General features: G+C 40.7%; 1 protein-coding gene across 1 annotated transcript; it reads left to right on the forward strand.

Annotated features, from left to right (window-relative positions):
* Window positions 1-232: 232 nt before the first annotated feature.
* On the forward strand, window positions 233-25,058 carry chd1 (chromodomain helicase DNA binding protein 1). The gene is made up of 37 exons (XM_018744885.2): window positions 233-572; window positions 6,163-6,311; window positions 8,300-8,513; window positions 8,855-8,989; window positions 9,624-9,688; window positions 9,863-10,021; window positions 10,465-10,736; window positions 11,126-11,351; window positions 12,825-12,925; window positions 13,028-13,206; window positions 13,289-13,413; window positions 13,542-13,758; window positions 14,024-14,113; window positions 16,019-16,209; window positions 16,321-16,509; window positions 16,798-16,960; window positions 17,136-17,288; window positions 17,380-17,451; window positions 17,604-17,753; window positions 17,893-18,041; window positions 19,103-19,199; window positions 19,332-19,427; window positions 19,535-19,711; window positions 19,981-20,141; window positions 20,278-20,319; window positions 20,405-20,538; window positions 20,678-20,816; window positions 21,054-21,204; window positions 21,339-21,461; window positions 21,652-21,792; window positions 22,211-22,474; window positions 22,681-22,824; window positions 22,929-23,107; window positions 23,245-23,344; window positions 23,446-23,497; window positions 23,597-23,816; window positions 24,059-25,058. Exons 2-37 carry the CDS (start codon window positions 6,259-6,261, stop codon window positions 24,432-24,434), a joined length of 5,499 nt encoding a protein of 1,832 aa, XP_018600401.1. The 5' UTR covers window positions 233-572; window positions 6,163-6,258; the 3' UTR covers window positions 24,435-25,058.
* Window positions 25,059-26,326: the final 1,268 nt, after the last annotated feature.

Consider the following 26,326-nt stretch of genomic DNA (forward strand, 5'->3'; position numbering starts at 1 on the left):
GCAATGCAGCACTGAAAGTGTCTTCAAGTGCTTCCTGAGACGAGCTCTGCTTCCCCCTTTTTCCGGTCGCGCAGTGACTGACTGATTACCCACAATCCCTTTCTATTCGCCCCCCCTCTCCTCCATTCCGCCCAGCGGCTTCTGTTTGTGTCACTTCGAGCAGAAGCGCTTGCGTTGCTGTGACGTCACAGCCCGGGGTTTCCACGCTCGGGCTCGTTGGAGTGTGAGAGGCTCGAGGCGTCATGGCGGAGGCCGGCAGTGAAAGAACCCGCAGCTGAACTGCCTACAACCTGCTACCTACATATTTTTGAAAATACTGTGACCGTGCGTCAGAATCGGAGAAAAGATTATAAACTCGAACATCTGCGCTTATTCTGAAGGATTAAACTGAGGAAGCTTGGCCTCTCAGTCGAGCCGGGTTGTTTTGGCGCATCTCGGCGCGGCAGCTAGCCTAGCCTAGCCTAGCCTAGCTGCTAGCAAAGAAAAAAACAGTTAGCTATCCCGCTAGCTACAAAAGAGGAGCTCCGAAGTCGGACGGTGACGGAGGAAGACTGAAAGCTCACAGGAGCCAGGTATCTGTACAATGGGAGGCCGCAGATAGTTTTACTTGGCCCACAGGCCGGTCTGTCAGACTAAGTGTAACTTACTATTGTGAGCCGTTCTCAGCTCCCTTGGGCTTTAGTCTAGAAGCAGTCGGTTACCCTGGAGCACGACCGCTAGCTGCTAACATGCCAGGAGGCTATGGGGTTAGCACACCAGCTAGGCTAGCTCTGTACTGCCGGACAGTGCTGAGTGCGGGAATGGAGGGCTCGCCGTCACCGTGCGCGCGCTGTAAACAGTCAGTATGTCTGTGTGTGTTAAGAGAGATGGGTCGTCAGGACGAAACGGGGATCCGAGTATCCAGAAGTGTGTTCAGCACCAACTTTTAGACGAAGTAAATACAAATAGGAGAAGTGATTGGAAGGCACTTTGCTACCGAGCAGCTTGGGACGGGTCGACGACTCGACTGTCCAGACGAGTCATGATGATCATGACGATCTAGCCGGTGTGTGTGGGAAAAGAGAGGGAATCGGAATGGCTGAAAGGTATGGATCGGATCGAATTGGTGACTTGGATGAAATGGAGCCTCGGTGATGTTTTAAAATAAAATCGGCGGGAGCAGTTTACTTCTGATCTGGTACTAATGAGATAATGGGTCCCAGAGACCCCTGTTGAAGGGTGCAGAGAATGACGTTTTGGGGTGATTCTGGGGCTGCAGGGCGGCTGGTCCCAGGATACGCCGCGGCCGCACGGTCGTGCGACACAGGAGTGCGGGAGATTGGGTCATGAGAGGCGCCGGGACAGAGGCGGTCGCATCGGGCATCGCTATCCAGGAAAGTGCGGGGCGGAGCAGGCCGCGGGCCGGGCCGCTCGGGGCTCAAGGCTGTTGTTTTGGATCAGCTGTCTGGACTTGTTCGCTGACAATGAAGTGCGAGTTACGGACCGACCGGGCCTCAGTTTCACATGGAATCCCCGACGGGGTGCTGGAAACGGTGTGGCGCGCGCGCGGCATCTCTGGAAACATTTGAAACACGGTCGATTTACGGTATCCGTGGTAACCGGCGGTTTTGCGGCGCGCGGAACTGCGCGGCTGGAGTTCGTCTGGAGTTGGCGCGAGAGTCGCGTGTCGCACTGACAGTCGGTGAGAATTCTCGAGCTGAGCGCGAGCCGCGCATCGGCGACCCGAGGCGCACTTCGACATGAATGGAAATATAATTGCGCGTAAAAGGGAGAAGTATCGTGTTTCTTCTGAAACATCGCTTTTCCAGCCGGGGGGGGGAGGTAAAGTCCTGTGTGTGGCAGAGTACGCGCTGTTCGGGTGATGTGTCCCACTTTGCACTTCGCCTCAGGTTCGGCCGCACGTCTTCTCCACTTTCAGTATTTTTTGCGGTGGTTATAAAATGCATTTTGATATTAACTCGCTCTTTTTTTTTTTTTTCTTCAAATGATAACATGAGCAGGACTGTAGTTCACTTACATTTACTCTCTGCATCAGTTGCAGTTGGCTGGTGGATACTGTGTGTAAATTACGCAAGCATCCATTTATTTTAAATTTTTTTCACATGAATGCACATTTTTAAAAGAAATGACCCGCTAAATGGTAGAATACTCACTTAAAGTCTCGTTCCCAGTTGACGTTTGAATTGGAAGAAAAAAGTAAGCGGTAAATATTGTTTTGAGAGCGTTTGGTGCACATGATGATGTTTCACCCAGTTGAGTACAGAGAGAACAAACTGAACCATCGCGCTACCGGTTGTTCTGCTCATCAGCAAAACGTTTTTTTTTTTTTTTTTTTTTTTTTTTTTTTACTGTTTGTTTACCGCATGAAAACCTGTGCGTTTTTTGGGATGTCTGAGGCTCTTTTGTTTTGCTCGCTCTCTGCAAGCAGACCTAAAGCTAAAAAACTGGTGATATGTTTATGATATTATTCTAATATTTCCTTGTGATTATTAATTGTCAAAATCATCCTCAGGACACCAGGCCCTCTACTGCTGCCTATGATTTACGATTATTTAGATAACTCAGGAAATTTTAGATGGTTTTTTTTTTTTTTTTTTATTTAAATACTCTGTCCATTGACCTGGTAAAGTTTCTTAAGAGGATCTTGTGAAAAAACTTTACATAATATGTATTCTAACCTGTCTTTTATTTCAAATATGCACGGTACTGCAGAATCTGACTTCGGAGAGATCCCCTTTCAGTGCCATTTTTAAATCAAATGTATAAATATGCTTACATTCTTTGGTGTTGAGATCCCACTCTAAATTTTTAGCAGTCTGTTCACATTTTTAATCTGTCACAGCTGGGTTATCCTAGCTGTCCTGGTGCCCAAGGAAGGATTTTGTGTAACATTTAAAGATTTCCCTTCCACTGAGGGAAAGTGATTACTCATTTTCTGCTTTTTGTGTTCTTACAAGTGGAAACGTGCATAATCTGAAGCAAGTCGCTCATCCCACTCTTCTGTAGAAATTTGTAAGGATTAAATGTATTGTTCATGCTGTACAGTTGAGCAAGTCAGTCTCCTTTGTGCCATGTTTCTTCTGGTGTTCATTGCTGGGTGCTATTGGATTATTCCAAGTGAAATATTTCAGATGTGAAACACTGGGGTCCCCAGAGACGCTCTGTTCACTTCTGAGCCCAGTGCTGCCTACACAGCTGGTGCAGGTACAGATGTAGAGTTCGTTTGCACAGCTGGCAAAGTTCATGTTTTGTGGAATTCTCCTTTTGACCTCTTACCTGTACCCTAGTCCTTTAGATCCGGGAGTTAGTTTTATAGTCTGTTTCAGCACTGACACCCTGTATTCCAGTCACATTTGGAAATGTTATTCTAAAGCAATCGGCAATATTTCTGGAAAATAAATTAAAAGTCTGAAGGGTGCATATTTGTTTTTCTGTTCACAAATTTATCCTGGTATAGTAATCATTGGTATGTATGCAAGGGTTTGGGTATGTCTTGTCCTTCATTGTACTGCTTTGAGACTTGCTTGTGCTTCCAGTGGTGCAATACCAGCCAGTTTAATGAGGGGGGCTAATAAGGTGCTTAGGGCCTGGAAATGTCTTTAATGTGTTTTGGGGAACATTAAATTATAGACTTTGATCAAGACAAATTATATAATAAGCAATTTAGTCTCTTGGCTGTGATAAAATAGACACTGCATACATACACATTTCCAGTATATCAAGTTGGAGTTTTCTTTGTCTGTATTCAGGGGTAGAATGCTAATGGTCTGCTACTGGTATGTGGTAAAAATGCAGTAAATATTCATGCACAGATGTTTTCACTTTAATTAAAGAATAGTTGATGAAATGCATGGCTTCTGCTCCCACTATGTAATAAATTACCTTGCAAATGGGGGGAAAAAAGCATTTATCTGTTTCTGAAGTGTGAATTCCGTCATTTGTTTTAGGCTGTGTAATTTTGTAAGTTTCATTTTCTGGGTTTTATATTTTAATGGTGCATAATCATATCCCTATGCTATATTTAGATAAGCTGTGAATGGAGAAGACAAGTGTTTCAATTTTTATGTTTTTGGTTCCCTTTAGTGAAGTACTAAGCTGTTTTCTCACTATCGTTCAAAGGCCTTAACTTGTACTTGAAATTGGTCTGACCTGGATTGGCTTTTTTGGGTCTCCTCGTGTTCTGGGTGTGTAAGCGGGGCTCATCTGTCCATGGTTTTGCATTTTTTTCAGCAATGATGGCAAATGGTAATTCCTAACTTGAAAAACAAGACTCCCAAATGGCCTATTTGATTATCAAACTAAGGTAATGCATTCAGAGGCAGCTGGAGGCTGTAGTAGTAACCAACTTATTTATTATCTCATTGTAAAAGAACTATAAGGTATAGAAAAATGCTAAATCACAAGTGAGTTCATAAAATGTTTAGTTTGTATTCAGTGGCATGGTACATATGACATTGTCTTCATTTGTGTCAGGGTCTTTCCAGCTTTTTATTGGTGTGTTGCTTGATTTGTTTAACCTTTTATCATTCATATTTCTAATTTCTGAGAAATTGACATTGTTGAAAGCAAAGGACAGTGGGAGTCATTTTGCAAAATTTAACTGAAATCTACTCCCATTTTGGCTGCATGTTGTGCAACATCCACATTTTGGGTATTGCAGTTCAAAGATGCTACAGTGAAATTGTGCTATTCAGTATCTCCACTCAGATCCTCACCTTGGTTCCAGTAGTGTTTGTGTATTGGTACTGTGCTAGTAGTTGTTGAAATCCTGAGTACTCATCATTGAGGAAGAACCAGTTTGTGACCTTTACTCTTCTGAATGGAGTAAGTCTCTGTGCAAAAAGGACTTTCTTTGGTACCACCAAGTGCTAAATACATGTAATGCCAGCTTGGACTTCAAAAATGGTCATTGTGTGGTCCTTTTGCAGTTTTTAATTTTTCTTAATCTGCATTGGCATCTAATCTTCTTTTGACATGCTGTAGCTGTAGTCTTAGTTAATGTTCATAGTGATTCTCATTGTTTTTGCTGATGATATGCTGTGTTCTTTGAGAGGTACTAATCCTGCCGTATTAGGTTGTGTGGTGTTTTAATTTGTCTAGTCATGAATTAGAAACTTTGTATATTTATTGCACTCTGGGTGACAGTTTTCCCATTCAGAGTAATTATAATTTAGACCCTGGTTTTTGAGAATGTTATCATTTCGGCTCCCAAACTGGGGTAAGTGTATACTTACATTCTGAGTAAAATTTATATTCAAAGCAAAGACAAGAGCATGTTAAAGGTAGTTCCTACTGAATTTTTAGTTTTACCATCAAGGGGATACCTGGGATGAGTGGTTTCTTGTAAACTTGTTTGGCAGTCAGTTATATTGGATGTCCCAGTGCTCATCCAAGGGGGTAAACAGTTGTTTGGGTGGGCCAGCTCTTTTTATATCTTTACAGCCGTAGTGCTGTAAAAGCAAGATTTATGATCCCAATTAGGAAAACAATTAGTTCAATTAAGTGTTTAGATGCAGTTAGAAACAGGCTCCAGGCCAGGACTGAGGAACACTGGGTTTTATAGTCAGGAGGGAGTGGAAAGGTGCAAGGCACACTAATGAGTTTACTTATTTATTTGATGCTTTTTTCCTAAAACATCTTATAGCCTGACGTTAGTAAAAAAAAAAAAAAATCTAATTTTAATTATTTATCCATTATTTATTTATTTATACCACGGACTAAACTTTCCTGGGGTAATTCAGTGTAAATACCTAACTCAAGGGTACTGTAGCAGGAGGTAGGATTGGAACTTGAGTCTTCAGCTGCAAGGCAACAGCTCTGACCATTGATGCACCTGTATTCATTACTAAGTAAAGCTATTTTACATGTCATAGAGTAGTATTGGTTGGTGCACACATGTAGGCACTGAAAGTAATCAGTATACCTGTTCCAGTCTCAAAAAGTTGTATTTTACAAGGTGGTTGACGTTAGCAGCTTTTATTAAAAGCAATAGCCGCTTTATAACCAAAGACAGATTTTTGACAAAATGTGACCACAATGCACTTTGAATACCCCATAAAATTTAAAGATCTTTCCAACCATAAAATGTAAGCAAAATAAATGTTAACATCAATGCAGAAAAATGAGCAATGACTATAAATTTTGACTTGTTCTTTTTTGTAGGTGAACTACACAGAATAAAGGGCATTTGCGTGCATTGGCACCAGCACTTAATCAAGCGGACTGGATCGATTGTTTTAAGACCTTGTTTCCTTTGAAATGGATGGACACAGTGAAGACGAAAGCGTGAGCAACAGTAGTGCACAATCAAGGTAACGAGGTTTTAAATTATTTTCATAGCCCTTCAGCCACATTCTGTGAATTCATTAGCTCCACATGTAACCTATGGCACATGTATATTTATGGCTGTTTAAGTGACTTGAGTCAAAATGTTAGCAAATTTTCAATGAAAAGAAAGCACCCAAAAATCTGGTTTATCCTACACTATATCCATACTGTCTGAATTCTGAGTGGAGCCAAAGTCTTGTTTGTTCAGTCCAGGAGCTGACTTGTATCATTGATACAGTAGTGTGCTGTAGGATATTATATTTATTCATTGATGTGTACATTCTTTCTGGCTACAAGGCTATACAAACATGGCTTTGCATATTGTACACTGCATGGTCTTTTTTGAACTGTTCCGTTTGGCTTTTCTTATGCTGTATTAATGTTGGCATATTTTAAACAAACATTTTCTCCGTGATTGTCTGTCTTTGCTGCTGACATAATATGCATACCATTGTAGCCACCAGCGTTTAAAATTGCGAATCATGTTTTCATACAGCAATGACCTCAGAAAAGCAGACAGTCTCCTGTCAAGTAGTTGCTAATTGATGTGTCTTTAGCTGAGGAATCAGCAGACCCCCCTGCCTGGGTCTGGAGAATTTGATGACTTTGGAGTGAAATTGCCAGTCCCAGAATGCTTGTTAGGGTATGATTCTGAGCTGGGTTCGATTTCAATCATATGTTGAAATGACTGTGCCTTTAGGTAGGTTACTTTGCTCCCCCCCCAACTGAGAGTATAATTCTGGGTCTTTCTTTTAACAGATAGTGTGTAAACTTAAACTGCAATTCCCTGCAGTTACAGTACAAGTCAAAGGATTGAGTTCACCACCTGAAAGGTAGTGTTTTTTCATGAGATATTCAGACAAGTTTCAGCAGGAAACCAGCATCCATGTCTTCCCAGTTCTTTTTCAGCAGTTCGCAGAGATGTAGAATATTTGTCGGTTGCTTCGTTTTAACTCTGTCTGAGGTCGCTGCTGTATGAAAACACAATAGCCCAATTCAGCCCATCCAGGCATTGCCCAGGTTGCCATGCTATACTCATACTTTTCAGTCTATGTATAACCAAGCAGTAGATGCTGGAGATAGAAAAGACTGAGTTAGCCATCTATTCTCTAATACTACAGCTCCCAGATATTAGCACAAAGATTTGTGAAAAAGTTATCTTCTCCAGATGGACTGTTTTTCAGCTTTGTATTCTGCTTCAGTAGGACTAAACGGTGTGAATGTGCATATGCTGCTGACTGCCGTACTTCTGGGCAGAAGCTGAAACTGTCCCGAAACTTCACACAAAATATATACTACACTTGCCTTGTAAACCTCTAAAGGTTTATCTTTATTGCGTACCATCCTTAGGTGTTTCCTGTCCTTTGTTACTCTTAGCTTTCCCCTTATGTTTACAAAACAGTTTTTATTGTATTGGATATGGTTGACTTTATTTAATGAAACCCATTTTTCGTAGCTGTATCAAATGGTAGTATTTTATTCAGACAAAGTGAGTAATACTCAGATCTGTAATAATGTTCTAAACTTTGATAGAGTAAGTGTTAATTTCACAAATGAGTACACAGATGACTTGGTGTGATATTGATCTATTCATTAAACAACTTGTGCTCCCTGTGATACGGTGTTTCTGCTGTTTGTAGCTGAATGTCTTTTAAGATAAATGTTTTCAGAGAAAACAAAAGTGAAACTAGGCTTGCAGCCTTAAATGGTTATTGGAGAATATTTTATGATCACCATACATTTCAGTTCTTTGTTTTGTATGTTTTTTGAACAATCATGAATTTAAAAATGAAATGTTATGAAAGGTTAAACACAGGTGTCTACATGCCTGAAGTTAATAGGCATTATTGTGGAAATGCCATCCATCATAGCCCAGCCAGAAGCCACATTGTCATGTTAAAATGATTTGTTTCCTGTAAAATGACTTGTGTCCTTTGAACCTTCAATATGAAAGGTTTTTGTGTGTTCGCAGTAATTCCGATGATGAGTCCGGTTCTGGCTCTGGCTCTGGGTCTGGCTCAGGCTCAAGCTCTAGCAGCAGCAGCAGCAGCAACAGCAGCAGCCAATCAGGGAGCAGTGACTCAGGAAGCGGTTCAGACTCAGGCAGCCAGTCAGATTCAGACTCTGAGAAGTCCAAGGAGAAAAAGCAGCTGGAGCTCAAGCCACCCAAGATTGATGGAGCAGAGGTGAACAGCTAACTTTTCTCTCATTATGCATTTGTAGGAAAAGGAAAACTGTGTGCTGCTACAGTTTACATTTATTAGTTTAGCAGATGCTTTCCTCCAAAGCGACATACTTTTCATAGAAAGTTGTAATTGGTGTAAGGATAATTAGAGGTTTGTCTGAAAGTTTAACAAAAATGTTCTGCGGTTCCAGTTACTTATTTATATTTTTAGACTGGAGCATGAATAAATGTTTAAAAGTCTTCTGGCAGGATTATCATTGTCATTAATAAATCCGTATCTAGTTATTGCTAACTATGTCTGAATTGAAAGCTTAGCCTGTTTTTCCTGCTTCCCTTTGGCAGTTCTGGAAGTCAAACCCAAGTATTCTGGCTGTGCAACAGTCGGCGATGCTCAGGAAGCAGCAGCTCCAACTGCAGCAGCAGAACCAGCAGCAACAAGTGCAGCAGGACAGCTCATCCAACAGCGACTCAGATGAGGTATGGAGATTTGTCGGCCAGTCAATAGCCACTGCCTTGCCACTTTGAAATTACCACTTGCTTCAGACTTCTAAGCTAGGAATTTACCCTCAGAACATACAGCAGAAGCATTGAGCAATGATTCTGGTTTAAGTGGATGGCTGTTAATCAGTGGCCTGAATGCTCTATGTTGAGGTGGTTTAGCCTAGCCATGGTAAAACATGGCTGATTGCTCAGTAAATGCCTTCACAATGTTAATTTAACCTCTGTGGGTACTTTAGCACAGTAAATAAATCAATAGAGTTTATAGGACAAACATACTAAATGTGTTGTATATTGCAAAATGTGTTCAAATGTAAGTACACTTAAATGACTGGAATAAGTATAACCCACAATTACTTGCCTGAGTGAACATAATCGTGTAAGCCCATTATAACATTCTTGAGATGTTGCAGTTTGTTTTACACACATGTATTTTTTATACGAATGACCATTTATTTTAATTTAGAGGGTTGCTTTTGTTTGGTATAGTGTCTGTAAAATGTCTTTTTTGACATCTGTTACCTTGAGAATCTAATGATTATGAGGTAATTTTATTAATGTTAATGGCTGCTTAACTTAATCTTCGTTCATTTCGTGCTATTTGCTCTTCAAGGATACCTCAAGCAGTGAGGACTCTGACTCGTCCAGTCAAACAAAAAGGAAAAGAAAACGCAATGAGTGAGTTCAGTGATTTAACTGAGAATTTATATTCATTCGCTCGCATGGCATTTTTCACTGCTTTAAGCATTTTGAATTGCATGTCTTTATCATACCCCATGTGAATGCTTGCATTAACTTTCACTTTAAATGCTTGAATGTCAGTTGCTGACAGTTTTGGTTCTGCATTTCTAGATCAGGGTCTGGATCTGATTCTGGATCTGAATCTGGTTCCAGTTCTGACTCTGGAAGTGATTCCGGTTCAGAATCCTCAGACGAGGCAGAAAACACAGATGAGACTGTGTCGGACTATGAGCCGAGTCACAAAGTGAAAAGCAGAAAACCACCTAACAGGTATGTTTGCTTATCTGCTCTGCATGAGGTTAACTGCAGTTGGAAAAAAGGCTTTTGAAACTTGATAATCTGACGCTAAGTTGTTTCCAGAGTACTTCCATCTTGTTTTCAGAAAACATTGTTCTGGTCCATTGTCCCATTGTGAAGACCTAATGTTTTTTTACAAGAGTGAGGAAATGCCACTCTGCTCTGGGAAATTTGTTCCTATCTTTAGGTTTTCAACAAGGCTGGTTTTATTACCTTTTGTTAAGTAGGGTGACCTCATTTGACATCAGGTAATACTGGATAGGGAGCTTGTCAATAAATTTGTCTAGGTATCTGCAAGGAGACCATCAAGTAACTTCACTGATTACTTGACATGCCTCTGATTTCATACAAGGACCCACCTTGTCATATGATTTCAAACCTCTCATCTGTGCTGTTATATTTGCCTCCACTTTCAGGACAAATACCAGAAATGGTAAGAAGGGTAAAGTTCAGAGAAAAAAGCCATCGGGGTCTTCCTCTTCAGAGGAGGAGGAAGACGATTACGACAAAAAAGTGTCTGGACCCCGCCGTCAGGCTACTGTCAACGTGAGCTACAAAGAGGATGAGGAGATGAAGACAGACTCTGATGACCTGGTGGAAGTCTATGGAGAGGATGTTCCGCAGCCTGAAGAGGATGAGTTTGAAACTCTGGAGAAAGTGATGGACATGAGAATAGGCAGGAAAGGAGGTAAAGCAGCTGCATGTCAACCTTATCAGTCTGAAGGATCAGGTCATAGATGTTTATATGGCCCTTCTGTTCAGGATTTAAGCAGATGTCTTGCTGTTTAACAGGCATGCATGTTCATTAATTTTTAGTACTTGATATTAAGCCCAAATCTCTGCCACACCTTTGGTAAAATTTGTAGGTGTTTGTCAGACTATGCTTTTTGGGGGAGACTGAATAATTTTTTTCCTGTTCACAAATTTGTGTGCATTATCACTATTTGATATTTTGAACATTCTCTCATTGCATTTTTGAATATCCTTTTCCATGTATGTTTGATTATGGCATGAGCTGTTGAAAGCAGCCAGTGTATGGAGGCGCTAAGAATAACATTAATTTTTAATCTCCCAAAGCAACTGGGGGCACCACCACTGTGTACGCTGTGGAGACAGACGGTGATCCCAATGCCAACTTCAACCCCAATAAAGAATCTGGTGAAACGCAATACCTGATTAAGTGGAAGGGGTGGTCCCACATCCACAACACTTGGGAGACAGAGGAGACCCTTAAGCAGCAGAATGTCAAGGGCATGAAGAAGCTGGACAACTTCAAGAAGAAGGAGCAGGACAGAAAGAAATGGTAAGACCTTACAGGCATACCAGGAAAGCAGTGTAATTTTTGGCATTAACATGGATGTGTTTTTATGGTGTATCCTTTTTAGGGTGCAGCTGCAGCTCATTACTACAGAGAGAAGTAGAAAGGCTGACAGTATTTGGGTGGCTTGATGGACTTTAAATTTTTCTGATTTAGCTAAAACGTAAAGTTGACAATTTTGGTTTGTGTGAATCACAAGGTACTTGGACAGTTGGTTGCTCTGAAGTAAAGATATGTTCTGAGATGCTAATTGCACAACTGTTCTTCGCTACCTTTCAAAAATGACCATTTTCGGTGGTGACTGTTTGACAGCTGCAACTAGGATACAGATTTCAATAGTCCAATAACACAACAATGCATTGAGCCCACAAACAGCGATTTCTGAGTTTACGTTGAACTTCGAAGCTTACGTGGTACAAGCCAGCATGGCTGTAGTGATTTGAAGAGGGTTCTCTTGGTTTGTGTGTTCTTCTTGGATGGTACTTTTCTGATAAAAAGCATTAGAGACTGCTCTGAAAACTATGTGCCAAGCAGCTGTAATGGCTTGCTGGAAAAAATGGAAGTGTTATCAAAGGGTGCTGGTTGGCAAAAGCGCATTTGTACATAAGACAAAATAGGACAAAGTCTGAGTTGTGTGCCGAGTTAGGACTCTCATAAGGTGGACATGTTATCATATTATATCTGAGGGATACACTAATTTCTCAAGACCTCCTTCTCACTGGAATAGGGCTTCTGATTAGGCCCTCGCAACAATCAATTGTTCCCTCTGAAACAAGCATACATAAAGAGAATGTATCAACAGTATGACGATACGGTCGTGATCCAGCAGGCCGTGTGGAGGCGCTCTCATGTTGTTCCTGCATGGCTCCCAGGCTTCTGTGGGTACTGCTGGTACCCCAGCACCCCATTCAGTAATGCCTGATGCCTCCAATACTTACATGTTCACAGACTTGAAGCTACATGTCAGCTCATTGATGACCTTTTTCCTATCTTAATGGGAAATCACATGCCAGGTGCTTATATTTGCATAACTTTGTGGATGCATGCAAACACAACCCGTTTAGGGATGTTGTCTTGCTTGTCATGTTTGTTTTGTAGCAAATGTCACATAGGAATTAAAATATACAATAATGATGTAGTTTTTTTTAGTAACTGTGCTTCAGGTCAGTATAATTTCTTATTTTTACATTTATTTATTTAGCAGACATTTAGAAGTTCATAGCTACTTTTCAATGTCCAAAATGTAATGGGATTGAAAATTTACCGTAAGTGTAAACTTCACAAAATTTAATCGCTCTTTAAGAATATGAAATGCATTATGCAGTTTCTATTTTTTTGCTAAGGCTTTTGAGAAGTGGCTCGTTCTTAATTCAGTCACCAGTTCATTTCAGCTACATCATGCAGTTACACATGTTAAAAGTTTTATTTGACTCTTTTCTTGTCTGATTCATTTTCCAGGTTGAAAACAGCATCTCCAGAAGACATAGAATACTACAACTGTCAACAGGAACTAATGGATGATCTACACTCTCAATATCAAATTGTGGAACGAATAATTGGTTGGTACTATCATTTCTGTGGTTATGTGTATAAACATTTAGGTAACATCTTGGCACGTTGCTGTCATTGTATTTTAATTCCATGTTATATTATCTGGGCAGCTCATTCCAATCAGAAGTCTGCAGCAGGTTACCCAGACTACCTGTGTAAGTGGCAGGGCCTCTCCTACTCGGAGTGCAGCTGGGAGGATGGTGCTCTCATATCCAGGAAGTTCCAGAAATGTATTGATGACTACATGAGCCGGAACCAGTCGAAGACCATCCCTTCCAGGGACTGCAAGGTATCTTAGTGGCCTTACGATTAAGTGGATAGATGAGTCATTTCTGTGTGCAAGTTTGTTTGATCCTGTGACATTTCACCAGGCTCTCAAGATAAGACCCAGGTTTCAGCCCATGAAGAAGCAGCCTTCTTACCTTGGTGCAGAAGGACTGGAGCTTAGAGACTACCAGCTGGATGGCTTAAACTGGTTGGCTCATTCTTGGTGCAAGTATGTTGATTCTCAGTTGAAACTGTTGAAAATATTTTTTTTCTCTTGCATTTGCCCTATGACTATACGGATCCCATGAGGTTGTCTATCTGCATCATGTCTCTGTTTTACACTGTGCCTGAAACTAGGGGAAACAGCTGCATTCTGGCAGATGAGATGGGCCTTGGCAAGACTATCCAGACCATCTGCTTCCTGAACTACCTGTTCCACGAGCACCAACTGTATGGACCTTTCTTATTGGTGGTGCCGTTGTCTACCCTCACGTCCTGGCAACGCGAGATCCACCTGTGGGCACCCCAGATGAATGTGGTGGTCTACCTGGGTGACATCAGCAGCAGAAGCATGGTATACATGCCTGGGGCTATTGGAGATCTTCAGTCATATGTCTGCTGCAGAAATGTCTGGCAGGCGAGCCTCCTGAAATGCACTGCTACCAACTGTTTTGCCAGTTGTCCTTGAGTTAGAGGCATGCAGTTCTTAGCATTGAGAAGCTCACCATTGTATCCTGTAGCATCTGCTGGCAGTGCAGTCTGTTCAGATAAATTCATTGCACATTCAAGGTTACACTTCTTTAAAGTGAGTTGACTTTTTTTCTTCCCCTTTACTACAGATCAGGACACATGAATGGATGCATTCACAGAACAAGCGACTGAAATTCAATATCTTGTTGACAACTTATGAAATTTTGCTCAAAGATAAGGTATACACATCTGCTGACTTACATTAACAAGTGAATAATTTATTTATGAAATACATGTGTACCACTTGTACATGTACCTTTTCTCAAAGTCCAGGCTGTATGGTTGGCTCTCCAAACATTCACTTATTTGCCTTTTCTCTCTGCAAACCTCTACTTCCAAGTTTAGTCACTTGAGATCCAGCAGTTCTTCCAGTTCACGCAATAGGCCTGTTAATATTTTTGTCTGACTTTGAATTTATGATCCATTTGTCTATGTCAGAAATTGCTTTGCTTCAGGGAAATGCTTGAAAAGCTCCAACTGTAGGGCATCTAGATGAGCTCCACTCGCTCTCCATAAATCTACCCTTGACAGAAAAAAGTAATCCAGTAATGGGACAGCTTCAAAGTTTTCATTAACACAAGTTTGCCCTACTGAGTGTTTTCTGACCCACCCTTGAATTTTGTCATTCAGTCAAAACAGTGTGCCCCCCTCCCAAAGTTCTACATTCAGTTTATTCAAACAGCCAAAAATATCAGCTAAGTATACTAAACAGCAAACTATTTTGCCAAAAAGGTAATAGCTAGCTGGGATTTTCTCACAAAAATTCCTTGCTGCTGAGGTCATAAAGGTGACTTGAACCACAGCGACTCTGTTTGGTGAATGAGTTGCTGGGTCTCCATCCCCAACTCATTACACTTATACTTCATGCACTTATCTAGGGGACCACTTTGTCCATCACCTGCTTGAGGTTTTGTGGCATTGTTTTTACCACAAGGATATGTCTCTGTATCACAGTGTGTTCACAGTGTATGGGGGCAATACTTGCAATTTGTAATGCATAAATTGTATTTTGCTGAGATGTACGTCTCTTTGGACAAAAGTGTCTGCTAAATGAAGAAATTTAAATTTGAATATAAGCCATTGTCTACCAGGCATGACCCACGCAATGCATTTCCAGCAGAGAAAATCTCCTCAAGGGTCACATACTTGGAAAAGGAATCACAAATATTTTCTAATGTGCTTTTTACAAATCTTATGTAAGCCAGTATCTGTACAATTCTGGCCACATTGGTGGTCTCATCCAGTTGGAGAGAATGGCAACTTGATCAAGTCACTAGATCATTTGACTGACAGTGGATGTATGTAGTATATGTTGAATGCATATAATGTCTTCATGGTACCAAAGTAGTTTGGTCTGCTGAACTTTTTTCCCCACACAAGTGAAACAATTTCTATTTCACATTGACAAGGAAAAAGTGTCCTGAAGTATATGATTATCTGGGTTTGGCAATCCAGTGAGAGATAATGAATGCTTGAAGTGCATTCTCATTAACTTTGCAGGCTTTATACATGATCCACTTCTGTCCTCTTGGCAAAATGTCGCCCACTGGGCATTATTTAGAAATGCAAATATCCTTTGGAGTTAAAATGACCACATGGTGGTGCTAGTTTTCAAAGTTACTTATTACAGCATTCATATGTTGAAACTGTTATAGGCTATTTTGTTGTATAAGTATTTTTTTAAATTTCCTTGTAGTTGGGAAAACCCTCACAGCATCCCCCCTAAAAGCATGTGGTAACCTTCTGGGGCCTCACAAGCCTCAGTTCAAGAAGCAGTGCCTTATGAAAATACAAAATTATTCACAATAGTGAATTTCAAATCTGTTACCTTGTTTATGTGGTTGACAACAGATTTACATATATCCTGAGGGCTGATTAATTGTTTTACTTGTATTATACAGCCAGAGGGTCAGAGATGTAGCACTGAAACACAATATGTCTTTTAAAACTTGTCAGTGTAATGTTCCTGCTGGCATAGACCTTTTGCCCCAAGCACTTGTTAATCACAGTTTTATTTGTTTCTAAAGAAGTGCTGAGAGGAGTATAAGGTTGGTTGTTCTAATAAATTTATCCTTTTCTGATAGTCTTTCTTGGGTAATGTGAACTGGGCCTTCATCGGGGTGGATGAAGCTCATCGGCTGAAGAATGATGACTCGCTCCTGTACAAGACCATGATCGAGTTCAAGTCCAATCACAGGCTTCTGATCACAGGAACCCCCCTGCAGAACTCCCTCAAGGAGCTCTGGTCCTTGCTGCACTTCATTATGCCTGAGAAGTATGCCCCTCTTCCCCAACATGCCACAACCCACAGTCTGTTGAAAGCAGCAAACATCTATAGTTAAATATGAACATTGGTTATGGAGTGTTTGTGGCATTTTCTGTCTAGATTTCACTCATGGGAGCTGTTCGAGGAGGAGCATGGAAAGGGCAGAGACTCTGGCTACACAAGCCTCCACAAGGAGCTGGAGCCCTTCCTGCTCCGTAGGGTCAAGAAAGATGTAGAGAAATCCTTGCCTGCCAAAGTGGAGCAGATCCTCCGCGTGGAGATGAGTGCCATCCAAAAGCAGTACTATAAGTAGGTATCTCATTCCTGCATATGAAAATCATCAGTTAAATTAATCATTCATTTGAGCTTGTGTGATTAAATCAACTTTGACTTGATTCAACTTCTGACCATTTTTTAGTTTGTATGCATGTGTATATTCTCAATCCCTTGTGTGGCAGCTCCCTAAATTAGTTTGTAAATTTTATTACCCTTGAATGTAGCATTTATTTGAGACCATGTAAAACTCATATGAAAGACAAAAAAAATGTAAGTGGGCATTAAATATCGTGTAAAAATTAACAATGCTGCCCGTAACAGGTGGATATTGACCAGAAACTATAAGGCTCTCAGTAAAGGCACGAAAGGGAGCACCTCTGGCTTCCTGAACATCATGATGGAGTTGAAGAAATGCTGTAACCACTGCTACCTCATCAAGCCACCTGAGGACAACGAGTTCTACAACAAACAAGAGGCCTTGCAGGTAAGACATAAATGGCGAGAAGTTTTCTCATATACCTAATTATTAGTTTTTAAAAAAAAAAAAAAAAAAAAAAGGTTTCAAAGCACTTGAATTGCTTTCCAAGCACAGTCAGCGGCAAGTAATGAAACTGAACCTTTCATAATTTCCTTAACTTTGGTATACCACCTCCTTTCAGCACCTGATTCGTAGCAGCGGGAAACTGATCCTGCTGGACAAGCTTCTGGTCCGACTCAAGGAGCGAGGCCATCGTGTGCTCATCTTCTCCCAGATGGTGCGGATGCTGGACATCCTGGCTGAGTACTTGAAGTGTCGCCAGTTTCTCTTTCAGGTATAACCCTATTGCTTTTTTTAAATATGTGCCTGTTTCTTTAGCTTATTGTTTCATAGGAGCATCGTTATCTAAATCTTTTTTCCTTTAGAGGTTGGATGGCTCTATTAAAGGAGAGATGAGGAAGCAGGCTTTGGATCATTTTAATGCTGAAAGCTCAGAAGTAAGTTGTTTCTTTGTGTCCTGGAACATTACACGAATTTGTTTGAAAGCTGAACGCTAAAGTTGAACCTGGAGTATGCATTTTATTATTTTCCACTAATTTTTTAAACATTTTTTGCTTATGTAATGCTTGTGGTGTGGTGTCCTCTCTAGGATTTCTGTTTCTTGCTGTCCACAAGAGCTGGTGGTCTTGGGATTAATTTGGCATCTGCTGACACAGTGGTCATCTTTGATTCTGACTGGAATCCCCAGAATGATCTCCAGGCACAAGCAAGAGCCCACAGAATTGGGCAGAAGAGACAGGTACTGTGTTTTCCAGTACTTGGTCCTTTAGAAACTATTCATATATAGGGTTTATTGTCGTAAGGAGTAGAAAGCAGGTAGTTTTTCCGCAGTGGTACACTTTTTTTTTTTTAATGTACATATATATATATTTCTTAAGGTGAACATATACCGCCTGGTAACAAAGGGATCAGTTGAAGAAGAGATAATTGAGAGGGCCAAGAAGAAGATGGTGCTTGACCACCTGGTGATCCAGAGAATGGACACAACAGGAAAGACTGTTCTGCACACTGGTTCTGCTCCCTCCAGGTGTGTAATCACTTATTCATCCACTTAACACATGGCTTAAGTGATTTCTTTTATACAGGTATCCCCCATTATACAGGCCTATTTCTTTCCTAAAAACTGTTTACCAATAGTTTGTAAACCGGAAGGTCCTTTCCCATTTTTTTAAATGGGCGGAGGGGGGATATGCGTTCCTGGCCTCTATGGACATGCTGACATATTTCTACAGGCCCCATCCAAACATTTAAAAACAGTCTCAAGAAATAGTAATAAAAACATTAGGTTCATATTAAACATAATCAGGAAGGAAATTAACAGACTAAATTAGCGCAGAATTTTTTTGACTAAACTATTGTAAAGTAAATGCATGTAAAAATACGAAAGACTCATACAGTACATTTATTCATTTAGCAGACACTTTTTCCCCTAAGCGACATACATCTCAGAGCAATAGAAAGGGTGCATTACATTAACAGAAGGAGATTTGTTTGCAGGCATGTTGATTTTAGAGTACAGTCAATTTGTCATATTCCACCATATGAAAAGTTATACATCACACAGATAGCTGCATGTAAGCTTCTCCATTATAAAACGTTAACTATCACAAACACATACTTTTATCGAGAACTTGGAAGATCAAGGGACAAGCGAGTCCAGAAGAGGTGAGTTGAGACCCCTCTTAAATGTAAAGCGGTACATGAACAAAAAGACATTGAAAAGTAATAGTCGTCTGAACTATAACGGAAGAAGCTGAAAAACAGTGCAAATTAAGAAGAGGTTAGATATTGGTTAAAAGTCTGTGCCTCATTCTTTCATGACTTCTATGTCCTTGGGGAAAAGTCTACCTCAAACACCTGAAAAAAGTCTGTAATATTGAAAGCAGTTGGTCTGTATACCAAACATGGGTACAACTTTTCTAGGGTCGTTATACTTAATATCTCTAAACTATGAGCCTGTATGTCAGGGTATACCTATATTAACCTTTCAGAACGAGTTTGGAAGAACTAAACACCGACCTCACGTACTAATCAACATTTAGGCTTTTTGTCTTGATTTCTTATGGCATTTGATTTTTGTTTTTGTAGTTCCACTCCTTTCAACAAGGAAGAGCTCTCTGCTATTCTCAAGTTTGGTGCTGAGGAGCTTTTCAAAGAGCAAGAAGGAGAGGAGCAAGAACCTCAGGTCAGAGAAGCTGTTAGCTGATGATTTCCATAAGCTTTTAAAGAAGCAGTCCTTTTATTTCATTACTGCTGGGACATTTTCCCCGTGTTTGTGCTAAAGTATCCAAATGTGCATGTTTTAATAACATTGCAGGAGATGGATATTGATGAGATCCTGAAAAGAGCAGAGACCAGGGAAAATGACCCTGGTCCTTCGACAGTGGGAGAAGAGCTGCTTTCACAGTTCAAGGTGCAGTTTCACTCCATTTTTGTCTGCCAATATTTTCAACTTCTGTGTTTGGCTGAATTGGTAACATGTTGAGATGAGTGGCCTTTCATTGTCTGTCCAACCTGCAGGTGGCAAACTTCTCTACCATGGAGGATGAAGAAATAGACATGGATGCTGATGGCAATTCCAAAAACTGGGATGAAATTATCCCTGAGGAGCAGAGGAGGCGACTGGAGGAAGAGGAGAGGCAGAAGGAGCTGGAGGAGATCTATATGTTGCCCCGCATGAGAAACTGTGCCAAACAGGTTGGCTTTTTACAAATAATCTGAAACCTGGCTCAGTAGCCTGCTGTCATCTTGTCTTCAACAATTCATTTTTTTCTTTTTTTTCTTTTTTTTGCTTAAGTAAATTTGGACATTTCTGTACAAGCTGCTTGTTCATTATCCATAAAATATCCTTTCACTAAATCAATTTTTCTTTGAAAATGCAAGATGATTAAGATTTCAGCTGTTTATGATTTTCATTATATGAAAGCACTGTAATGTTTAGTTTGACAATCTCGCCCTTGTCTTAGATAAGTTTTAATGGAAATGAAGGCAGGCGAAGCCGTAACAGGAGGTACTCTGGGTCAGACAGCGACTCTATCTCTGATCGAAAGCGCCCCAAGAAAAGAGGAAGACCTCGAACTATACCACGAGAGAACATCAAAGGCTTCAGTGATGCTGAAATACGAAGGTAAGGAATCACATGCTTCGATTCCAGTTAGTCTGTAAAGGAATTTTGGCAGTTATCTTGCATACTTAATGTGGAAAAAATGTGAATTGTCCCGTTTTATTCTTAATGGCTTAATTTCTTATTCTTCTTGTGACAGATTCATCAAAAGCTACAAAAAGTTTGGTGGACCACTGGAAAGGTAAACTGTTACATATAGATTTTGAATAATGCTTTTAATTCAAATGTACGTTTGGATCCTTATCTTGGATTTCCTCTGCTTTTAGGCTAGATGCCATTGCCCGGGATGCAGAGCTTGTGGATAAATCCGAATATGACCTCAAACGGTTGGCAGAGACTGTACACAACGGTTGTGTAAGAACTTTAAGAGAGAACCCCTCTGGACCAGAGAGGACCTCAGGTAGCTTGCAGTGCATGTTCTCAGTTAACACCAAGGATGTGATAAGTGCTCTGTGATTGACAGGTGATATGAAGAAGAGTTTAAAAGAAAAAGAAAAAACAATCCAGTTCATGTCCCCTTTTTTGTTCTTGACAACCAGGAGGCAGACGAGGAAAAGTGAAAGGACCGACGTTCAGGATTTCAGGGGTTCAGGTGAACGCAAAGCTAGTGATCTCACATGAGGAGGAGTTGGCGCCACTTCACAAGGCCATTCCTGCTGATCCAGAGGAGAGAAAGAGGTTTGCAAAGAATGGGGTGGGAAGTGGAGGACAGCTGTTTTATTAAAAAAAAAAAAAAACTGACACCTCTGTGAACCTCTGTTTAACACTTTATGCTGTACAAATTGCTTGGCTTTCAAGCTGATGGCCATTCTTCTATTCAAAAGAATTACTTTCAGTCAGTAAAAGTAGTTGGTTTGAGGCCAGTAAAGTGTGCAGAATCAAGGATTTGAGTCTTCATTTTGTGTCCTTGTATAGGTATACAATCCCATGTCATGCAAAGGCAGCTCACTTTGACGTTGACTGGGGAAAGGAGGATGACTCCAACCTGCTTATAGGCATTTATGAATATGGTTACGGCAGCTGGGAAATGATAAAGATGGACCCAGACCTTAACCTTACATACAAGGTGAGAATGTAATCTCTCTTAACTGTTTTGTGTTTGTAGCAAATATTGTTTTTTTCTTTTGTTTTTTAAACTCACATTGGTACTATTAATACTTGTTTGTGATTCTGAAATCTTTTATTCACATTCAACCTTAGCTCTTGCCTGATGACCCTGATAAGAAGCCACAGGCAAAACAGTTGCAGACAAGAGCTGACTACCTCATAAAACTTCTGAGCAAGGATCTGGCCAAGAAGGAAGCGCAAAGGCAAGCCGGCACGGTAAGACCCCAGTTATCCTGTCAGTGCTGTCAACCGCAGAAAATTATGTCTCTGGCAAAGGCTGATTTGATTTCTGTAGCATTAGCAATGTCGGTTTTTATTGTATTAAAGATTTTTCAGAGGCTTTTTGGCAGCTTCAAGTGTCCTTTGACGGGAACCAGTTGACAATTAGGCATGGTTGTTTCTTTAGGCCGGCTCCCGTAAAAGGAAGCTCAACAACAAGAAGAACAAGGCTAAGGCAGTGAAGGTGGAGGAGGTGGTCAAAAGCGATTCATCTCCACCTCCATCAGAGAACAGCTCGGATGAAGAGGAGGAAAAGGAAGATGAAAAGGTACGTGTGGGCTAAACTGCATAACTTGTCAGTCAGACTTTTCCTTTTAATTTGTCTTCAGTTTCTTTTCACTACTTCCCTTTTTCTGTTTTGTTGTTACATTTCCTATTTCTTAAGGTAATTATTGCAAAATACATGACCACAAAATGTTCTGTAATGGCATCTTTGATTTGTCGTTGAGTAAAACCTTCTGATACTGCTTATTTGTATGTATATTTTTTCCTTGTCATGGAAGGCGTGTGTAATAAACACATGAGAGAAGGTAGTATTGTAAGAGCCACAACCTCTGAACTAGGACGCAGAGGTTTGAATGCCACCTCTTGATGAAATAAATAGCTTAACATTGTAAGTAACTTTGGAGAAAGGCATCAGCTAAATGAATAAATGTAACTGTTATAACTGTTGTGCACATTTACAGGAGTCTCCCCCAGTGAAACCACCAAGCAAAAGGGCCAAGCTGGATCGTTCGCTCAAGGAAACTGAGGAGCCAGAAGCTGAAGTGGCTGTGAAGAAGGAACCCGAGGAAAAGAAGGAAGTAAAAGAAAAGGAGATCAAGAAAGAGAGTAAAAAGGATAAGAAGGAAGATACTCGGGATTTGAAAGAGAAGAAAGAGCAGAAAGAAAAGAAAGAAACCAAGTCTGTGGAACCAATTCTCAGAAAGGAAGAGATCAAAGAGGAAAAGGTAAGTCTGTTAAAGGAATAATGGTTCCTACATCATCCTGTTCATTTTTAAAGAGTATTTGGTTATACAATATAATGTTTAAATGGCTACCAGCAGAAATGCAAGATGACTTAAATACTTATGTGTTGATGTTTGTTGTGGTCCTTTGCCAGGGAAGTTTCTTAATTTAAGCTTAAAACCAGTTTAAAATAATTTGCTATTTGCAGCCGAATCAGGTTGCTGAGGCAAAAAGCGACACTCGGGAGAAGCCAAAGAAGCCTGCTGACACTCCGGTCCACATAACTGCAAGTGGGGAGAATGCACCCATCTCTGAAGAGTCAGAGGAACTTGATCAGAAGACCTTCAGTGTGGTGAGTCCAGTCTTGACATTTCTGGTTTTTAATGCAATTCTCCTGAGTTTGGTATTTGGTTTCCCTGAGTTCATCATAAGAACCTCTCCTGTGTGTTTCTCCAGTGCAAGGAGCGCATGCGTCCAGTGAAGGCAGCCCTCAAGCAGCTGGACCGGCCGGAGAAGGGCTTGTCAGAGCGGGAACAGCTAGAGCATACACGCCAGTGTCTGATCAAGATTGGCGACCACATCACAGAGTGTCTGAAGGAGTACTCAAACCCTGAACAGATAAAGCAGTGGAGGAAGTAAGCAAGTCATTACTGTAATTTTTCCCTCAATAAGTGTGTTATCATGCACTAAACTTGTAAATACAGGGCAACTTGTAGAGCTTTTGTACTATAAACATAATTGCACAATTTACCTTATTTTTAATTTCTTCCAGAAATCTGTGGATATTTGTTTCAAAATTCACCGAGTTTGATGCAAGAAAATTGCATAAGTTATATAAGCATGCAATTAAGAAAAGACAAGAAAACACTCAGGTATGTTTATATTTTTCCTTGTCATATTATGACTCTTCTAGTTGGCATTGGTTATCTTTGCAATTTTCTATATGGCAGATTTTAATAAATGTCTCTTTTAGGCAGCGGACCAGAACACTAGTACTGTAAATACTCACAGCTTTAAAAACACAGGTATGCGGATAGAAATTTCTTTTTCAAACTAAGCTCTTATGGTAGCCCCATTCTGTATATGCACACAAACATTTTGCTCCCTGTGGTGGACTGTTGCAGATACAGAGAGGCTAAAGGAGAACTCTCAGCACGATGACAGCAGCAGAGACAGCTACAGTTCAGAGAGGCACCAGTCCTCACGTTACCATGAGCACAGTAAAGATCGACATGCTGGGGACCCCTACAGGAAAGGCACTGACTGCAGGAAGAGACCGTACTCGTCCTTCAGTAACGGCAAGGAGCACCGGGATCACTACAGATCAGACAGGCAGGACAGCAGGTAACGGACATAACGTTAAAATATGTTGTCATTACATTTCAGAAGATCACATTTTTCAATGATTGTCGCAGACAAAACTGTCGCTCTTTGAACTTGGCAATACCTGAAAAAATCTCAAGCAATTATTAAAAAGACCGTGCTCCGTTATATTTCTGCTCATCAAAACAACCCAAGAAACATAAAGTAGTATCAGACAGTCCAGTTTTTGCAGATCTTGACTGTCATGCTTTCACTTCTGACAGATACTATAGTGATAGTAAACACAGAAAGCTGGACGATCACCGGTCCAGTCGGGACCACAGGATAGACAACAGCATGAAGGATCGGTTGCAGTCTGACCATCGGTCGCATTCCGACCACATGTCACACTCTGACCATCGCTCCAGCTCCGACCATCGCTCCAGCTCTGACCATCGCTCAGGCTCCGACTACTCCCACCACAAATCCTCCCGTGACTACCGGTACCACTCGGACTGGCAGGTGGACCACCGGGCATCTGGCAGTGGGCCCCGTTCGCCCCGGGACCAGCGCTCCCCATATGATCCCAGGTCACCCTTCGAATACTCGTCTGACCACAAGAGCACACCGGAGCAGACCTGGTGCAGCCGCAAGACATAACGGTAGCTGACGTGAACCGGCCAATCCTTTAGCCATGGACACAACAGAACACAGTAAATGCCTTAATCTTGGCAGAGGGGGATGGGTTGGGGAGGGGTGCTGATATTTTTATACGCAAGAGTAATTGCTGTTCCACACATGTCGCAGCAAGGGTGTTTTTTATTTTTATAAATGGACAGCTTTTTTTAAATGGACACACAACCCCGAGCGCTGCCTGTGTCCCACCGCCCACAACACTGGATCATGCTCTTGATTTTTATTTCTCACTCACCTGGTTGTTTGCTTATTTAAAGACGTTTAACAGTAAGTATGATTCAATGTGTCTTCACTTGTAATCCTGCTTAGAATGGAATAAAGGGTTTTGTTCTGTTTTTGTGTTTCTTCTGATTGTTTTTCAAAACATCCTGAAGGACTTCGGCTCACCTTCCAAAGTACCTCGTTTACAGTGTGTATTGTGACCATCTAGCTTAATATATATAATATATATATTTTGTGCATCAAGCTTGAACTATTTAATTTCTTTCAACTGTAAAATAACCAGGATTTTTGTGATCAGTTAAAGCCCCTTTTTCCACAAAATGTACTACTGTAAATTATTGTAAAATAGTAAATTTGGGCTTTTTCTCAGGCTTTTTTTTTTTTTTTTTTTTTTTAATAACTTTCCTCATCAACTCAGGCTTTTGTTAGTTGTATAAATGTTTTTTTTTTTTTTTTTTTTTTATTATTATTATTTTTTTTTTCCCCTTCTCCCCCTTAACTGCTAATATTTGCTATTTGAGAATGTACATGTTTGGAAGGAGGGGGAGAACTATTCCACTATTACTATTAATAGCGATTTCCTTTTTGGGCTCCCCCTGTCATTTTGTTTGTTTTAATCATTGTTTATTCTCTGTTGTGAATGTCTTTGAAAAGGTGAGATTGGAAGCCTTTAAAGTTTTATTGAAATCATGTAATGTTAAAAAAAAAAAAAAAAAAAAAAAAAGCGTTCCTTTCAAATAGAGGCTCCAGTTAGATCTCAAATAAAATAGAACTTTTTTGTAAGTCCTTCTTATTCCATAGTTTTGGTTTTGTTTTTTCATTTTTTCTTTTAAATGTAGGCAATAATATCAAATGTTCTATGCAGCCAAAATGTATTTCTGGTAAAAAGAAAAAACTAGGCAAATCAAGATACTGTTATAGTGCACACTGTTGTAAATAGATTTCCTCTATATTTCAAATCAAATTTACACCGAAAATGCATGGATTTTTCTAAGAATTGTTTTATATAGTTGTTTATAAAGTCATTAAACTCAATCACTGTACTCACGTCTAATCCTGAGTTGTATACGTAAGCTTGTTTTGTACCGGTGACAGTATTGTTGGTGCGGGGGAGCAAAAGCAGATCTTATTCCTCATCAAAGAGGCTCTGTGACATCCCCCTCCCTGCTGTTCTCTTAAATGGTTCAAAATGACATAAATCACTGTAATAAATCTCAGGGAACACGTGTGAAAGCAGGGCTGGCTGCGTACCCTCAGTGCAGCGAAGGGGTGGTCCAGACCAGCCCCCAGAGCCAGGCCAGTATGCAGAGACTCAATGCCAGTTCAAGTCTTCATGACAGCCAAATGTAGGCTTGCTCTGCGAGGTGTCGCCTTTGTATCTCTGAGGAACGAATGACCACAGGGTGGCTTGATGGTTCAAGAAGTGGCTGCCTCAATTCGGTACGCAGTGACTGGAATTCCCTGACTAAAGGAGGCTATTTATACTGCCCCATGTACTCAGTGGTGTCCTAAAGCACTTTGGCTGGCATACCATGTGGTATTTAGTCTATGGTAAATCATAACACATTTTTGGTATTGTATCACATACTATATATTGTATCTCGAAGTCTGGGACATGACATCTTCTGTTCCAT

The sequence above is a fragment of the Scleropages formosus genome, chromosome 6 (assembly GCF_900964775.1).
Source record: "Scleropages formosus chromosome 6, fSclFor1.1, whole genome shotgun sequence".
NCBI lineage: Eukaryota > Metazoa > Chordata > Actinopteri > Osteoglossiformes > Osteoglossidae > Scleropages > Scleropages formosus.